This window comes from Lucilia sericata, unplaced genomic scaffold (assembly GCF_015586225.1).
Source record: "Lucilia sericata isolate MDLA Ls3-8-SP2 unplaced genomic scaffold, ASM1558622v1 Contig000144F_arrow, whole genome shotgun sequence".
In the NCBI taxonomy this organism is placed as follows: domain Eukaryota; kingdom Metazoa; phylum Arthropoda; class Insecta; order Diptera; family Calliphoridae; genus Lucilia; species Lucilia sericata.
The window spans coordinates 64,524-79,737 of NW_023994176.1; the positions used below are offsets into that span (position 1 = coordinate 64,524).

General features: G+C 25.6%; 1 protein-coding gene across 1 annotated transcript in view; it reads right to left on the reverse strand.

The window, feature by feature from the left end:
• Nucleotides 1–2,178: 2,178 nt before the first annotated feature.
• Nucleotides 2,179–15,214, reverse strand: part of LOC119601136 (neurogenic locus protein delta) — a 29,654-nt gene continuing 16,618 nt past the window's right edge. Inside the window, exons 4-6 of the mRNA XM_037951896.1 lie at nt 12,967–13,215; nt 9,601–9,655; nt 2,179–4,007 (exon numbers count right to left, since the gene is read on the reverse strand). Coding sequence (XP_037807824.1) covers nt 2,249–4,007; nt 9,601–9,655; nt 12,967–13,215 — 2,063 coding nt within the window. The 3' untranslated portion in view covers nt 2,179–2,248. The remainder of the gene's footprint in view (nt 4,008–9,600; nt 9,656–12,966; nt 13,216–15,214) is intronic.

Here is a 15,214-nt window from a genome sequence, read left to right on the forward strand (position 1 = left end):
ATATAAAAAGAAAGCTTTCCTTATGAAATTGTTTTGCAAAGAAATCAGCTTCCCTAGATTTCTTTCAAATATGTTAACATTAAGTTGTTTGGGAACCCCCGGGGGACAAAAAACTATTTTTATTTAAAACAAGAATTTTCCAAAATCCTTTCCTTCTCAACTCATTTAAGTAAATATTAGTATTGTAATGAATTTAAAAGAACACTGTAGAGAACATAAACCCCCGGGGGGGGGGGGTGTGTTCTATAGCCATTTTTTCCAAATTTCGAAAAATCTGTTAAACATTAAAATAAGTCCGTTTGTTTGTTTTTTTTTTTTTAGAAAATAAGTTTTCAATTTTTTATTTTTTTTCTTGTTTTGTGTTTTGTTTTCATAGTTTTTAAATATTTACATTTTATATATAAATTTTTTAAAATTTTTTCATTAATTTTAAAGTTTTTTTTTATAATTTTACACTAATGAGGAACCTTTTGCTTTATATTTATTTTTTTTTTTATTGGTTTTTCTTTAATGAAAATTGTCTTCCCTTTTGTTTTAAATAATTTTTAGTTTTATGTATATGTTTTGTTTTAACCTTGAGATCAAACTAAATAATTTTTTTTTAAGAAAATATGTATAAAAAATAACAACACAATAGATTTTTTTAATTTATATAAATTTTTTTTGTAATAATTTATATATTTTGAGTTTGTTTTTAAGTTTAAATTCCAGTTTTTCTTTTTAATTTAGACTTAAAAATTAATAAATTCAATATACAGCAGTTTAGTTTAAAATGTATATTTATAAAAATTAAAAAAAAAAATATATAAAAGAAAAGTAGAAGTAGAAATAATAATTTTAAAAATATGACTTATTTGGGGGAAAAAAAAATTAAAACAAAAATGGGTGAACAAAAAAGTTTTTTTTGAACAATTTTGTTTAAATAATAATTTTTTGTTTTTTTTTTTCAAACCCTGTTTTGTTTGCCCACTTTTGTTAGGATTTTTTTTTAAATAAAAAGATTTTTAGTTTTTTTTTGTAATTTTTTTTTTAATACATAAAATTTATTGTGTGTTTTTTCAGTTTTTTTTTTTTAATTTTATCAAGGAAAATTTTAAAACAAAATATTTAAAAAATTATAAAAGAAAAAAAAAATAATTTTGTTTTATTAAAAAAATAAATTTATAATAAAAAAATTAGTAAAAAATGTTTTTTATCAATTTTCATTTTTTGTTTAAATATAAATAACTAGTGTCTTCGTTTGTTTTGCAATTTGTTTTTTTTTTTATAAAGAAATTAAATTAAACTATATAAAAAAATTATATAAAAAATAAACTTTTACAAACTAAAAAAAAATAATTAATATTTTGTATACAAATAGTTAATTAAGTCAAGGTTTTTTTACGGTTTTTTTTCCAATTTTTCAAAGATATTATTTTTTTTTAATTAAAAATAAACTTAATATTAAATTATAATAAAATTAAAAACTAATATTTACAGTAAACAGCTCTTTGCATAAAAAAGAGCTTTTATATAAAACTAACTAAGCTAAAAAAAATTAAAGAGGCAGACAGAGAGAGAGAGAGTGAAAAAGAGAATTATTTACAAAACATATTTTAAGATTTTTTTCTTTTTTTTGGAACTAAAACATGCGTCAAGTGGGTAGGGGCAAGGAAAAGATTAAGAAGATTTTGTTAAATTGAAGCTTTGTCTTTTATTTGGCTTTGTTATAACAAAAAGTAAGATTTTTTTACATAAAAAAAAATTATCAGCTTCAATTTGTTAAGAGAAAAGTTAAGAGTAAAGGAATGTGTGTATATTATTATTTTTAGTTAATGTAAATTACTTAATGGTTTTTGTTTTTAAAGAAAATTATGTTTATTTTAATTATACACCATAGTTTTTAGTTTTATTTAGAGAAAAAAAAAAAATTGTTATTAATTTTCATATAAATCAGTCCTTGTTTTTTTTAACTTTAAACTTATATAAAAAATAGTTTTATATTCAAAATACTCTTTAATATTAAAAGCAAAAGTTTAAAAGAGACAGTGAGTAAATAAAAGACAGCAGGAAATGAGCAAAAGTGTTAGCAGAGAGAGAGAGAGAGAGGATGAAAATTAAAATTTAATGAGTAGTTTTGTGTGGTTTATAAAAAAATCTATAAAAATATTCAACAGCGCTTGGTTTCCTTAAATCTTGTTTTTTTCTTTAACTTTACACCTAAAATTTGTTCCTAAAAATGAGTGTTGTTTGCTGCCTTGAGGTTCTTCTATATATGAGGAGTGCCACAAACTATAGATCTTTGAGCTGTAGACGAAACCGCCGCACTGCTAGAGGAACCACAGCCACCGGCCACACCTTGGGCCGCTAACGAAGGCCACCTTTGGGAACAGTAAGCACTTTCGCCCAGCACAGAGATTCGTTTGCTATTCTCTGTATTCGAAGAGCTGGCTCCATAGTCTTTGGTAGGTGCATGTGTAGCGCTGTTGTGTGAACCGCCTGCTACAGCTCCCATCAATTGGGAAGCACGATGCATGAGAGAGGGATCTGTATTAAGTTGTTTTTGTGATTTGGCTCTTTGTAAGGGCTGTATTTGTCCTACACCACAGAATTCGGAATTGGCATTGTTGTCTGCGGCATAATTGGCTAAAGCACCGCCATAGAGTGAAGTATTCATTAAGCATTCATCGGTAGAACCGGAACTGGCAATATTGTTAACCGATTTATCCCAGGTGTTTTTGATAATATTGGGATTGGAATTGTCAAAGGTAAGACCTGAGCTAGAGCCTCGTTTGACACCCAAAGCGCCTACTGCTACACTAGATAAACCGGCTGAATTGTGATGTAAAGTTGCCACCGCATTTTGTTCATTTTGTTTACGAGCCTCAGCATCATCCTTTTCTTGGGCACGCTTGCGTTTACGTTTCATGCAGAAGACTACACAGGCAGCTATTACCGCCACCAAAGGCATGGCTACCGACAGTATGGCTATCAATACCACCTGGCCACTAGTTAAACCATCACTTCTTGCCTGGGTAGTAGCCTCATACTGTCTAGCATCAAAAGTCGCTGAAGAGTAAGATTCTTCATCACATTGTTGTCCCCTAAAACCATTGGCGCACACACAATGGAAGCTATTAACACGATTAACACAAGTACCACCATTATGACAAGGACCCGAACTGCATTCATCTATATCCACCGAACAATCTTTACCAGTAAAACCCGCACGACAGGCACATTGATAATCATTATTGAGATTGGTACAGGTGCCACCATTAGCACAGGGTTTAGTTAAACACAAGTCCACCTTATCGGAGCACAGAGAACCAAAGAAACCGGGTACACATTGACATCTGAATTTATTCACCAAATCTATACAGGTGCCACCATTTTCACAGGGATTACCTTGACAATCATCAATATTTTCCTCACACAAGGCACCGGTAAAACCACTGGGACATTGACATTTAGGCGAACCATTAGAGGAAACCAAACAGGTACCCTTATTCTGGCAGGGATTGGGGGCACAGGTATCAACATGTATTTCACACATATTACCGCTATAGCCATTGGGACACTCACACTGGAAACCCTTAGTAGAATCGCGACAGGAACCATGAATACAGGGTTTATCGGCACAAGTGATAACTTTATCCTCACACAAACGACCCGACCAGCCTTTCTTACACTCACATTTATAACCACGTTTCGAGGAATCTTCAATACAGGTGCCAGAATTTTGACAGGGATTTTCTTCACTGCACGAATTGATTTCGTTTTGACAATCGGGACCATTGAAACCAGGCGGGCACATGCAGGTGTAGAGTCCTTGACCAGTATTGAAACAGGTGCCACCATTTTGACAGGGACGATGATTAGTGCAGTAGTTTAAATCTTGATTACAGAACAAACCACCCCAACCTTCATTGCAAATGCATTCCCAAGGTTTGGAACATGTTCCATGTACACAACCGGGATAGGCTTCACATTCATTGCAGAGAGGACCCTTCCAGCCGGCTTGACAACTAAAAAGAGAGAGAAGGGAATAAAATATAAGTATAAGGTTTGTTTTAAAGAGCAAATAAAATGATTTAAGAGAGTTTAAAGAGAATTTAAAAAGGGTAAGGGCAGAGAGTGTTAAATAAGCTATTTTTAGATATAAAACTTATAAGAGAGTCATTTGCTTAATGTTAATTTAAGCTAAAAAGAGAGAAACTAATTATAATATCATATAATTTAAGTAGAATTTAAAACAGTTAAAGAGAGAGAGAGAGAGAGAGCTTTTGGCCTAACACTGTTTTAAAACAGTTAAGGAGGACAGAGAGCTTTTGGCCTAGCACTGTTTTAAGCTAAAGAGAGTATAAAGAGAATTTAGAGTGGGTAAGAGCAGAGAGTGTTAAATAAGCTCTTTTTAGATATACAACTTAGAAGAGAGTCATTTGCTTAACGTTAATTTAAACTAAAAAGAGAGAAACTAACAAAAATATAAAAAGATTTAAGACGAATTTAAAACAGTTAAAGAGAGAGAGAGAGCTTTTGGCCTAACACTGTTTTAAAACAGTTAAGGAGGAGAAAGAGCTTTTGGTCTAACACTGTTTTAAGCTAAAGAGAGTATTAACAAATAAAAATTTGGTTTTAAGAGCAGAGAACTTTTTTATTGCTTTTGTTTAGTTACAAATGAAAGCAAAGAGAGTTAGATTAAGAAGAGAACCTTCCCCTAATTTAAACTAATTACGTTGCTGATTTCCGCTTAAACATCAAAGCAAATTTTGGGTAGAAATTTTTTAAAAAATTTCACACACTTTAGTTGACCTTATTTGTCTTTTTTTAAACGAAAAATTTATGATAAATTTGATACATTTGACATATTTTGAAAGTATTGCAAATTGATTTCTTTAACAAGATCACTTCATTAACACGAGTTTTTTCCATTCAAACAATTTATAATGCTTCATTTAATTAAATCAAAATATAATACAAAAAAAAAATTATACACACAACCCAAAATAAAAAAAATAATAGCCTCAAGCAATTTTTTGGACAAACAAAAAATTTACACAAAGAAGAAAAAAAAAATCATTGTGGGTACTTAAAGGTGAATGGTTTTTTGAGTTTTTAAGTTTATTAAGCAAAACGAATTGTAGCATCCCAAATGAGAAAAGTCACACACACACACTTGAGCAGCATAATAATCCAAAAGAAATCAATGAAAAATGCAAATAAATCAAAATGTTAAATATTTGAAACCGTTTTAAAAACCCTTAAGCTAAACTATAAATGAAATCTTGAGCAGTGTTAAAGGCCTTGAAGAAGACAAATCACCTGTTTCTGTTGCAAGTTCTTGAAAACTGCTGCATTTGGGGGAAAAAATCCGGCAAACGAAAACAGACAAGCGTAAATTAACATGACAACTTAAAAGTCTGTTACGTTTGTTAAAATAAAAATAATTTCTCAAAAAAAAGGGGGAAACTAACAAACAAATCTTTTAAGTATTTTAATCTTAAAGAATACTTTTAATAAGAAAAAAATAAAGAAAATATTTAAATAGGTTTCTGACTTTAAATTGCAAAGAAATGCACACACTTTTTTTTAAATAAAAAAAAAAAAATTTACTGGAAATGTGGCAGCAGTGGTGGGGGTCTAACAGAGGAAAGCTTTATAGTTAGTGTGTGTGTGTTGTGTGCCCGAGTTTGTATGTGACCATTTTTGCAAATTATTTCTCACGATTAATTTAAAACCATTTCAAAAAGACACTCTTTATATGGGATGGAGGGGGTTTTGTTTTAAAGGAAACCAGTCTCTGTGTCATTTATAACAGATACAACAACTTATTTTTAAATAAGAAATTGAAAAAAAAAAAAAACAAAATAATATTGTTGTAGTTGCTGTAATGTAAGCGTTATGGTATTAAACTGTAGCTTAAGCTTAATTAAAAATTATTATTAAAATTAATTAAGATGTGTAGTGGGTGTTAGAAGAAATTTATTGTGGTTGTTGTTGTTTTTAGCTAAAAAAAAGTAACAAATTTAAATTCAAAATTTAAGCGAGGAATTTGTTGAAAAAAGGTTAAAGGTTAATTGAAATTGAAAAAAAAGCTTAAGAAAAACTTTTAACTTAAGCTTAAAAGCTTACAAAATTATCATTTTTTTTCAAATTTCTTTAAAAATTTTGAAAATTTGTAAAATTTATAAACTTAACATTAAGTTTTTAAGTTTATTTTTAAAATTGAATTGAAAAAAAAAGCTTAAGAAAAACTTTTAACTTTTAAGCTTAAGTTTCAAAATTTTTTAATTTTTTTCAAATTTCTTTAAAAATTTTGAAAATTTGAAGAAATACTAAACATAAAATGGAGTTCTTTATGGTTATTTTTCAATTTCCTTTAGAATTTTGAAAAATATTGTTAAAATAGTTAGAATTTTTAGTAAAAAACGATTGAAATTGCAAAGTTTTGAAACAAATTTTAACCTTGAAATGCAGATTTTTTAAGTTTATATTTGGTTTTGTTTTAGAATTTTGAAAATAAGTTTAGTTTTAGTAAAATTTTGTATAAATATTAAAGAAAACATTTGTATTCAAAAGAATTCTTTAAAATTTTTGAGAAAATTTTGAATATTTTCCAGTTTTGAAAAAAAAATTTAACATAAAAATTTAGTTTTTTGAAGTTATTTTGGATTAAGCTTTAGAATTTTGAAAATAAGTTTAGTTTTACTGAAATTTTTTATAAATATTAAAGAAAACATTTGAATTTAAAAATTTCTTTAAAATTTTTTGAAAAAATTTTGAAAGTTTTGAACAAATTTTATCCTCAAATTTCAGTTTTTTGAGTTTATAATAGATTTAGCTTTAGAATTTTGAAAATTTGAATAAATTTTGTAAAAGAAAACTGAAATAGCAAAATTCTTTTAAAAAAAATTCAAAAATTTTCAAAATTTTTTTTTAAAAAAATCGAATTTTGAAAAAAAAATTGAAAAATTGGGAAAAAAATTTTAAATTTTCTTTCTTTTTAAAGAAATATGTTAAAAACTAATAAAATTTTGACAAAATTTACTCTAAAGTAAAATGTCTTTTTGTTCAGTCTATTTTTGTTGTAATCCAGATCATCATGAAGAGTTTTCTGAGTGTCCGTCTGTCTGTCCATCTTGGCGCTTTAGTTTTACAAAATTGTGTGTGAACTTTTATATGAAAAGAAATAGTTTTGTAAAGTTTTTTTTTTTTTGCATATATCTAAAACACAGTCATAAATAACACTCCTCTCTCATTAGAAATACATACATATAACAACAAAAACAATAAAACTAACAAGACATCGACTTTGAATGCAACTAAAATATTAAAGTTAAAGAAACTGAAAATAAAAAAATGACACACCTAACTAAAGTAGTATTTTTTTTTTAATAAAATAAAATAGTGTTTTAAGTTTCCACTGAAAAGGGCAACAAACACTTTATTAAACAGAATTTAGTTTATAGTAAGAATATAAAATTAATGACAAATGTAAATGGTTTAAATATAATTTGTATCGTTTTTCGTTTTTTTTTATGATTTAAACAAAGGAATGTGTAAAGAAAGAAATTTAAAAAAAAGTTTTTTATTACAAAAAATAATATTCCCATAATTTAAAAAAAAAATTTTAAAACATCTTTATTTAACTGAAAAAATATAAACTACCAGGTGTAAATTAACACTTTGCTTAGCTTAGGAATTCAAAATACTTTGTTGTAGTTTCTCTGTTAAAGCAACAAAGTGGGAAGTTTCTTATTATTTTTATATATTTTTTTTTTTGCTTTTTTTATAAAAGTATTGAAAATTGCTGATTTTAGCAATTTTGTGGTTTTTATTAGAATTTATATCTTCTTAGCCTCTACCTAATATAACAGAGATGAAGTTTAAATTTCAAACGGAAATCACACATTAAGTTTGCAAAATAATTTTCAGGCAATTTATTGGTTAAAAAACACACAAGAAAAAAATTAAGAAATTATTTAAGAAGAAAAAAAAAAACTTTCTTTAATTTGAAATTTAAATCAAAAAGCCTTCACCTATTAATATTTAACAAAAAAATATCTTATTATTATAATTTGTATGCAAATATTGGCTAAATAAAACAGAAAACAAGAATTATTTCCCCTTAAACCAGGCGTAACTTTAAAGACAATTTTAACCAAATAAAGTACTTGTCTCTTAAACATATGACTGACTATTTTAGTTTTCAAAAAAATTGCTTTGTTTAAAACTGTGTCCGTCTTTCCATTTATATGTCTGTCTGTCCGTTTAAATTTGTGTGTGTATGGTACTTTATTATTTGTAAGTAAAGTTGTTTGATTTTATGACATGTTGTGTGTGTAGAATTATTAAAACATTCCCACACTTTGAATACTTTTTTTTTTAACTCAAACACACTTAGTCAATATTAATAAAACAAGAAGAGACTTGGGTAAGCCAGAAATATTGTATGTTTGAAAAAAAAGAAGCCACGGATTCTTGAACGTTTAAACAAATAGACCACATTTCAAAAAAAAAAAAAAAATAAAATAAATTGAAATAAAGGTAGGGTTTGGTTATAAAGAACAAAAACAAAGCAAAGTAATTGATTTTTTAAAGGCCGTTAGTTTTACAAAATTGTAACATTTATTCTTACAAATTCTTAAAAAGAAAGAAAATTTTTAAAAAATTAATATCAAAAATTTGTTAAATTTTTGAAGATTAGCTATAAATTTAGCTTAAAACCAAAAATAATGAACGAAAATAAACAAAATTTTTAATTTAAAAACTTTTATTTTGAAATTTTTTTACTTTTTTTTTTTTTTTTTTTTTTTTTTTTTTTTGAAATAAATTTTTGAGGTTATGTTACATTTTTTGATAGAACTTTGGATTTAAGCTTAGGATTTGCCTTATTTTGGTGTTAAACTAAAGTAAACATGTTTATAAAGCAGTTTTAAAGATTTATGTTTAAAAACTTTCTAAAACTTTTGAGTAAAAACAAAACAAAGATTAAATTTTTTCAGATTTTTTTTTTCAAATTTTTTTTTTTTTAGGTTATGTTATAATTTTGTAAATAACTTTGGAAAAAATTCGAAGTTTAGCCAAATTTTGGTGTTTGTAAATAGTAGAGTTGTTAATTAACCATTTCTAGAGATTTTTGTTTAAAAAATTTCTTTAAATTTTGAGTAAAAACAAAAATAAAATCAAAATTTTTTGGAAATTTTTTTCAAAAATTTTAAAATTATTTTTTTAAGAATTTTAACTAATAGAAAGCTAAGTTTAAGGTATAGTTTTAAACTTTATAAAGAAAACTTGTTATTACATAAAATTTTAAACAAATATAAGCAAAAACTCTTAACAATTTGTTGAAAAAATGAGATAAATCTTAAAATTTACCATAATTTTAGGTTAGGTTTTATATTTTAAAACTTTTAGTAAAAAAAAGCTGGGGATTTTACTTCTTTTTTTTAAGGTTTAAGAAAGTTTTTTAGATAAAATATAAATTTCTATAGAAAAATTGTTAAAAATTTTAAAAGTTTCAACAAAATTTGGGATTTTGAAAAGGGGCAACAGAATTCTCTTGTTCGGAAAAGAAATTTAAGAAAAGTGTTTGATATTTTTTATAAAAATACTTACATGCATTGATTGGGTTTATCACAATGACCATGTTCACAACCTTTGGCACATTTGGCTAAAAAAAAGAGAAAGAAAAAATTTCAATTAAAATAAAATTAAATAATTATTAAAAAATATGCAAAATTTTTTTTAAATAAAGTTAACAAAAGTGTAAAAAAACTAATATTAACAATTTGCTAAAACTATAAAATAAATCTTAACAAACCAAAGAAAAGCTAGCAATCCTGGAGAGGCTAAAGAAAAAAGATCCCATGATCTTCACAGAGGTTTGTAACATTAAACACAAAAATGGCTTAAGAAAGATATTGTAAAGCAAAGAACACGTTTAAAAGCATCTGTTTAAAGCCCTTCTTTAATATTTCTGTTTTTTTTTTTTTTTTTTTGCTTTAAAGCCATAAACAGAAAACGTGCCGTGGAAACAGCAATATGTACGAAATAAAAAAAAAGAATTCTTTACTTCAAACTTCAAATTAAAAAGGACTGGTTTTAAAACATTTTTATAGATTTTCATTCAATAAGTTTTTTTTTTCTTCTTTCTATAGCACTAAAGAAGCCGGCTGATGAGAAGCAGTTTTAGAAAAGAAAATCTTTTTTTAAGCCCAGAAAGAGAGGGGGTTTAGGGAGTAAAGTAAATTGAAAATTCTTAAGAAAATTTCAGGTTTTCTTGAGAGTTTATAAAGGTAAAATGCTTTTTAGCTTTATAATAGTTCAGCATAGAAAGTGAATACTGGTTAAGTGAGTTTTTTGCAAATAGTTGGCAATTTTAAATTATAGCTAAACATATGAAATTTTTAATGGAAGACAAAAAATTTTCACACGCCCTCAAGGAGATGTTTTCTTTTGAACAAAAAAAAAAAAAAAGACTTTCACTAAATTTTTAAAAATTTAAAAAAATGTTTTTTTCTCTAAATTTTAGAAACCTAATTTTTGTTTAGTCATATTTTTTAAACAAAAATTTAAATATTTTGAAAAAAGCAAATCAATTTGAATGATTTAACAAATATTTTGAAAAAATTCCTATAAACAAATTAAATAGTAATTATAGCTAAAGTATAAAATATTCAATAAATTTCTAATGAATTCTTATTATTATTTTTGAAATGTCATTCACATAAGTTTTTCCTGTTTAAAAGAACTGGTTTCAATCAATAATTTGTAAAAGATTCTTGGTTTTGTTATCATAAATTAAACAAAACCTTAAAAAACACACACACAAACAACACAAAAATTGATAACAAACATTTTTAGGTTGTGTGTGAGAAAATTTTATTTTTTCATTAAAACAAAAAAAGAAAACATTTAACCAAAACAACAGAAAAGAAATCAAACAAATATTAGAAATTTTAAACAAAAACAGCATCCGTTTGTGTATTAAACCCCCCTCCAAAAAAAGAACAAAAGCCATGCTTGGGCTACCAAAAAATTAAACTCTAAACACAGAAAAGAACCTTTTTTATAAATTTTTAAAGAGGAATCAAACCAGGTTTGCTTTCAAGGAGAGTGAAAAGATACTCTTTTCTTATAAACAAGCCAGCAGAAAACTCACACACATACACACTAACACCACAAAACAGCTAAACAAAAATTCAAGAAAAAGGCAGTAAAAATCTTCCCACGCCAGCATTAGGGACTGTCAAGGGTATTGGGAGGCTTGTAAGGCAGGTAAAAATCATCATCATCATATACACCAACACCATACAAACTCCAACACCAACACTACTATAACAACTACTGCTGTTTAAACACAGCATTTAAGCCTGAAAATGTTGTTAAGTTTATAGCAAAGAGATCATTGTGTTATGATGATCATTATGATGATGATGAAGATGAGTTTGCTTTTTTTGTAAATGAAAAGAACTCCTTAGGATGGATCCCTTTATTTACCTATACCATGACGGTTTAACGAAAACAAAAAATGCTATAAAAAATACCTGTTTGTTAAAAAGGAAGTGTGTGTTTAACAAACTACTTGAAACTGCTATAGCAACAGCAAACTTATTAATGTAAGCAGCAACAGCAGCAGTAGTAGTAGTAGCAGTAGTTTTAGTAGTGCAAGACCCTTTTTTTAACTAAGAGGATGAGGATTTTTTTGGATAATTTGGTATTTTTTTGATGGCTGGTATTTTGGGGTATTTTGTTTGAGTGTGTGTATTTGTGTTTAAGGGATAAATAATGAAAATTATCTTGAACTGAATGACGGATGTTGATTACACACCTCTTTAGATAGTAAAAAAATTAAGAGAAAACAGGTTTTGTTTAACACACACACACACAAATTAAAAAACTATTAAAAAATACAGCTGCTTTAGTTAAATGACAAAGAAACAAAACCTAAATTTGAAAAAAATAATCAAAATTTGAACAAAACCCAAAAATCTTCAGTTTTAAACAAAAATAAAAAAGTACTTTTTTGGTACTTTTTTTTAGAAAATGCTTAAAAATATAAAAAAATATAACAAAACTGCTTAATATTGCTAAAAACTAATAAAAGCAACAAAATTTGCAAAGAAAACTAAATTTTTTAAAAAATCAAAAAAACTACTTTTTTGGTACTTTTTTAAAAATTAGCTAAAACTCTCAAAAAATGGCTTTAATTCTGTAGAATTCCTAGCAAACAGTTTTAAAAGTTAATATTTTGTAAAAATCTTTAGTTTTAAACAAAAATAAAAAAGTACTTTTATTGGTACTTTTTTAGAAAAGTAAAAAACCTAACAAAACTGCTTAAAACTTAGAAAAACTAATAATAAAGCTAAAATCTAAAAAATTCTCGATTTTAACTAAAAAAACAAAAAAGTACTTTTTTTGGTACTTTTTTAGAAAATGCTTAAATATGTTAAAAAAAAACCTAACAAAACTGCTTAAAACTTAGAAAAACTAATAATAAAGCTATAATTTAAAAAATTCTCGATTTTAACTAAAAAATCAAAAAAGTATTTTTTTAGTACTATTTTGAAAATGAAAAACTGTTTAAAAAACTTAAAACCTAAGAAAAACCTAAAATTTTATGAAAATTTTAACATTTTTAGTATAAAATTGAAAAAGTACTTTTTTGGTACTTTTTAAAAAATGTCCAAAATGTATAAAATTTAACTTAAAAATTTTCAAAATTAAAGAAAATTTAAAATATTAAAAAAATTTTGAGATTTTAAACAAAAATTTAAAAAAGTACTTTTTTGGTACTTTTTGAAAAAGTAACAAAAAAGTACTTTTGTTTTTAAATGAATAAAAATTTGCTTAAAAATCTTCAAATTTAAAGAAAATTTAAAATAAAAGACAAATTTTATGTTTTGAAACAAAAATTTAAAAAAAAAGTACTTTTTTGGAACTTAAATGGCTTAAATTGTTAAAAAAAAAGCAAATACTTACGTTTATCACAATAATCTCCTTGCCAGCCCGACAAGCAAATAATCTCTCCCGTTTCCGAGCAAGTATAATGACCAAATTGATCATCACGAGGCCGGCAGAGATTAGCACAACCCGCACCATAATAATGAGGATCACAAGTAACACGAAAATCATATTCCAACCAAGTGTATTGTGATTCAGATTTATTTGTTTTCCATTCGGGTGATACTTCCAAAACTTGTTGCACCGATAAACGTTGTATCAACAAATCTACAAAAAAAAGAAAGAAGAGAAAAAAAACACATTAGTTTAAACGAAAAATTCCCAGGCTAGAGTGATAATACTTAAAGGTATAAAATAAAGCAGGTTATTATTTAAAAAAGATTAATTATGAAACATTAGTGGGAATGTATAAAGTAAGAAAAAAAAGGCCTGCAACCGAAGAAGAATAACAAAAAAAAAAAAAGGAGGCTGGTCTTTAAAAAACATTAAGCAGTATAACCAATTTTTAACTGCAGTTTTTGGGGAAAAGAATTTAGATAAAAATCTTTTAAAACAGTTTCTTTTTAAATCTTAAGTTAATTTTAATTTTATAAAAATAATTTTGTTAAGAAAAAAAAAAACAACAATTTCTTTGAACGTACTTTAAACACACTCTGAGCACACGAGTTTTCAAAAGAATTAAAGAAAAAACAATAACAACAAAAAACATTAATAAAGAAAAATAACAGAAAAACTAAGAAATAGATAAAAAAAACAGTTTTTGTATGGCTTGCAATTTGCAACAACAATAAAGAAAATGTTTAAATATATAAACAATTTTTTTTTGTTTTTGTTAAACAAACCAACGACAACATTTTAAACAAAACAACAACAATAACAACAACTGATCACAACATACTTGCTGCAAACAACAATATTCAATATTATTCAGGTGTTGTGTTGGTTTTTTTTTTGTACCTCATTTATGTTTTAAGTTAAGCTTAAGTTAGAAGAGAGAGAGAGAGCGAACAAGAGGCAGAGAGTAGAACGAGTTCAATTCTCTATAAGCATATTTGTTATTAACTTAAAGTGTTGTTTGGATGATGTTGCTGTTGTTGGTTTCTTTAGGTTTAATGCTAAAAGTGGCAAGTTGCCTTTTTGCTTGCCATGGTCTATAAAGTAAATTGCAGGTGCATGACTGGTTGAATGGTTGCATGTGGTATATGGCTATATGAATGTATTTTAAACAGCAAAAACCATAAGAGATACAAAATGTAATAAAAACAGTTTGAAAAGAAATATGCTAAAACAACAATAACAACAAAAAGTTATAATAATAATACAAAACAAAAAAAAAAAAAACGTAAGGTCTGGTCTTTAAGCAAAAGTGTAAGAAGAAATATGGAAAAAAAATAACAAAAATCTCCCGCAATGTTAAAGAAGCAATAATAAAATTGTTAAAGTTTTTCTTTGGTTTAAGAAAGGCAAACTTGTTATTTAAATAAAAGATTTAAAGAAATTTGATTTAAAAATTTTAAAAAATTAAGAAAAATTTGAAAAAATTAACAAAAATTAAAAAACAAAATCTAAAAAAATTAAGAAAAATATAAAAAAAATTCCCGTTTTAAAGCTAATTTTAAAGTTGGCTTAGGAGTTGTGTAAAATTTCCTTAAAAATTTTCAATTTTTCTCAAATTTCCCTTAAGGGAAATTTTGGAAAATGTTTGAAATTTCAAAATTTTGTTATTTTATAAAAGCATTATTGTTTAGAAGTTAAAAAATGCCTTTAAAAAAAATTTCCCTAACAATTTCCCAAAAGGGAAATTTTCCAAATTTTAGGGAAATTTTTTTAAAAAAAGCTAGAAATTTATAGAAAATAATTTTAAATTAGATAAAAGCTTTTTTTAGTAAATTTCCTTAAACATTTTCAAGTTTACTTAAATTTCCCTTAAGGGAAATTTTTGAAAATTGTTCAAATTTGAAAATTTTGTTATTTTTTAGAAGCCTTATTGTTCTAAAGCAGAAAAATGCTGTTACAAAAAATTTCCCTAAAAATTTCCCAAAAGGGAAATTTTCAAAAATTTAGGGAAATTTTTTAAAAAAGTCTAAAAATGTATAGAAAATCGATGTAAAGGTTTAAAAAAAAACAAAATTTCTTTGAAATTTTCTTAATTTTAGCTAAATTTCCCTAAAATTATAAATTATCTAATAAAAAGGAATTTTCTGTTTGAAAAAAAAAAACTGGTTGTTGATTTTTTAAAATCTTAAAAAGATTAAACTAATGCCTT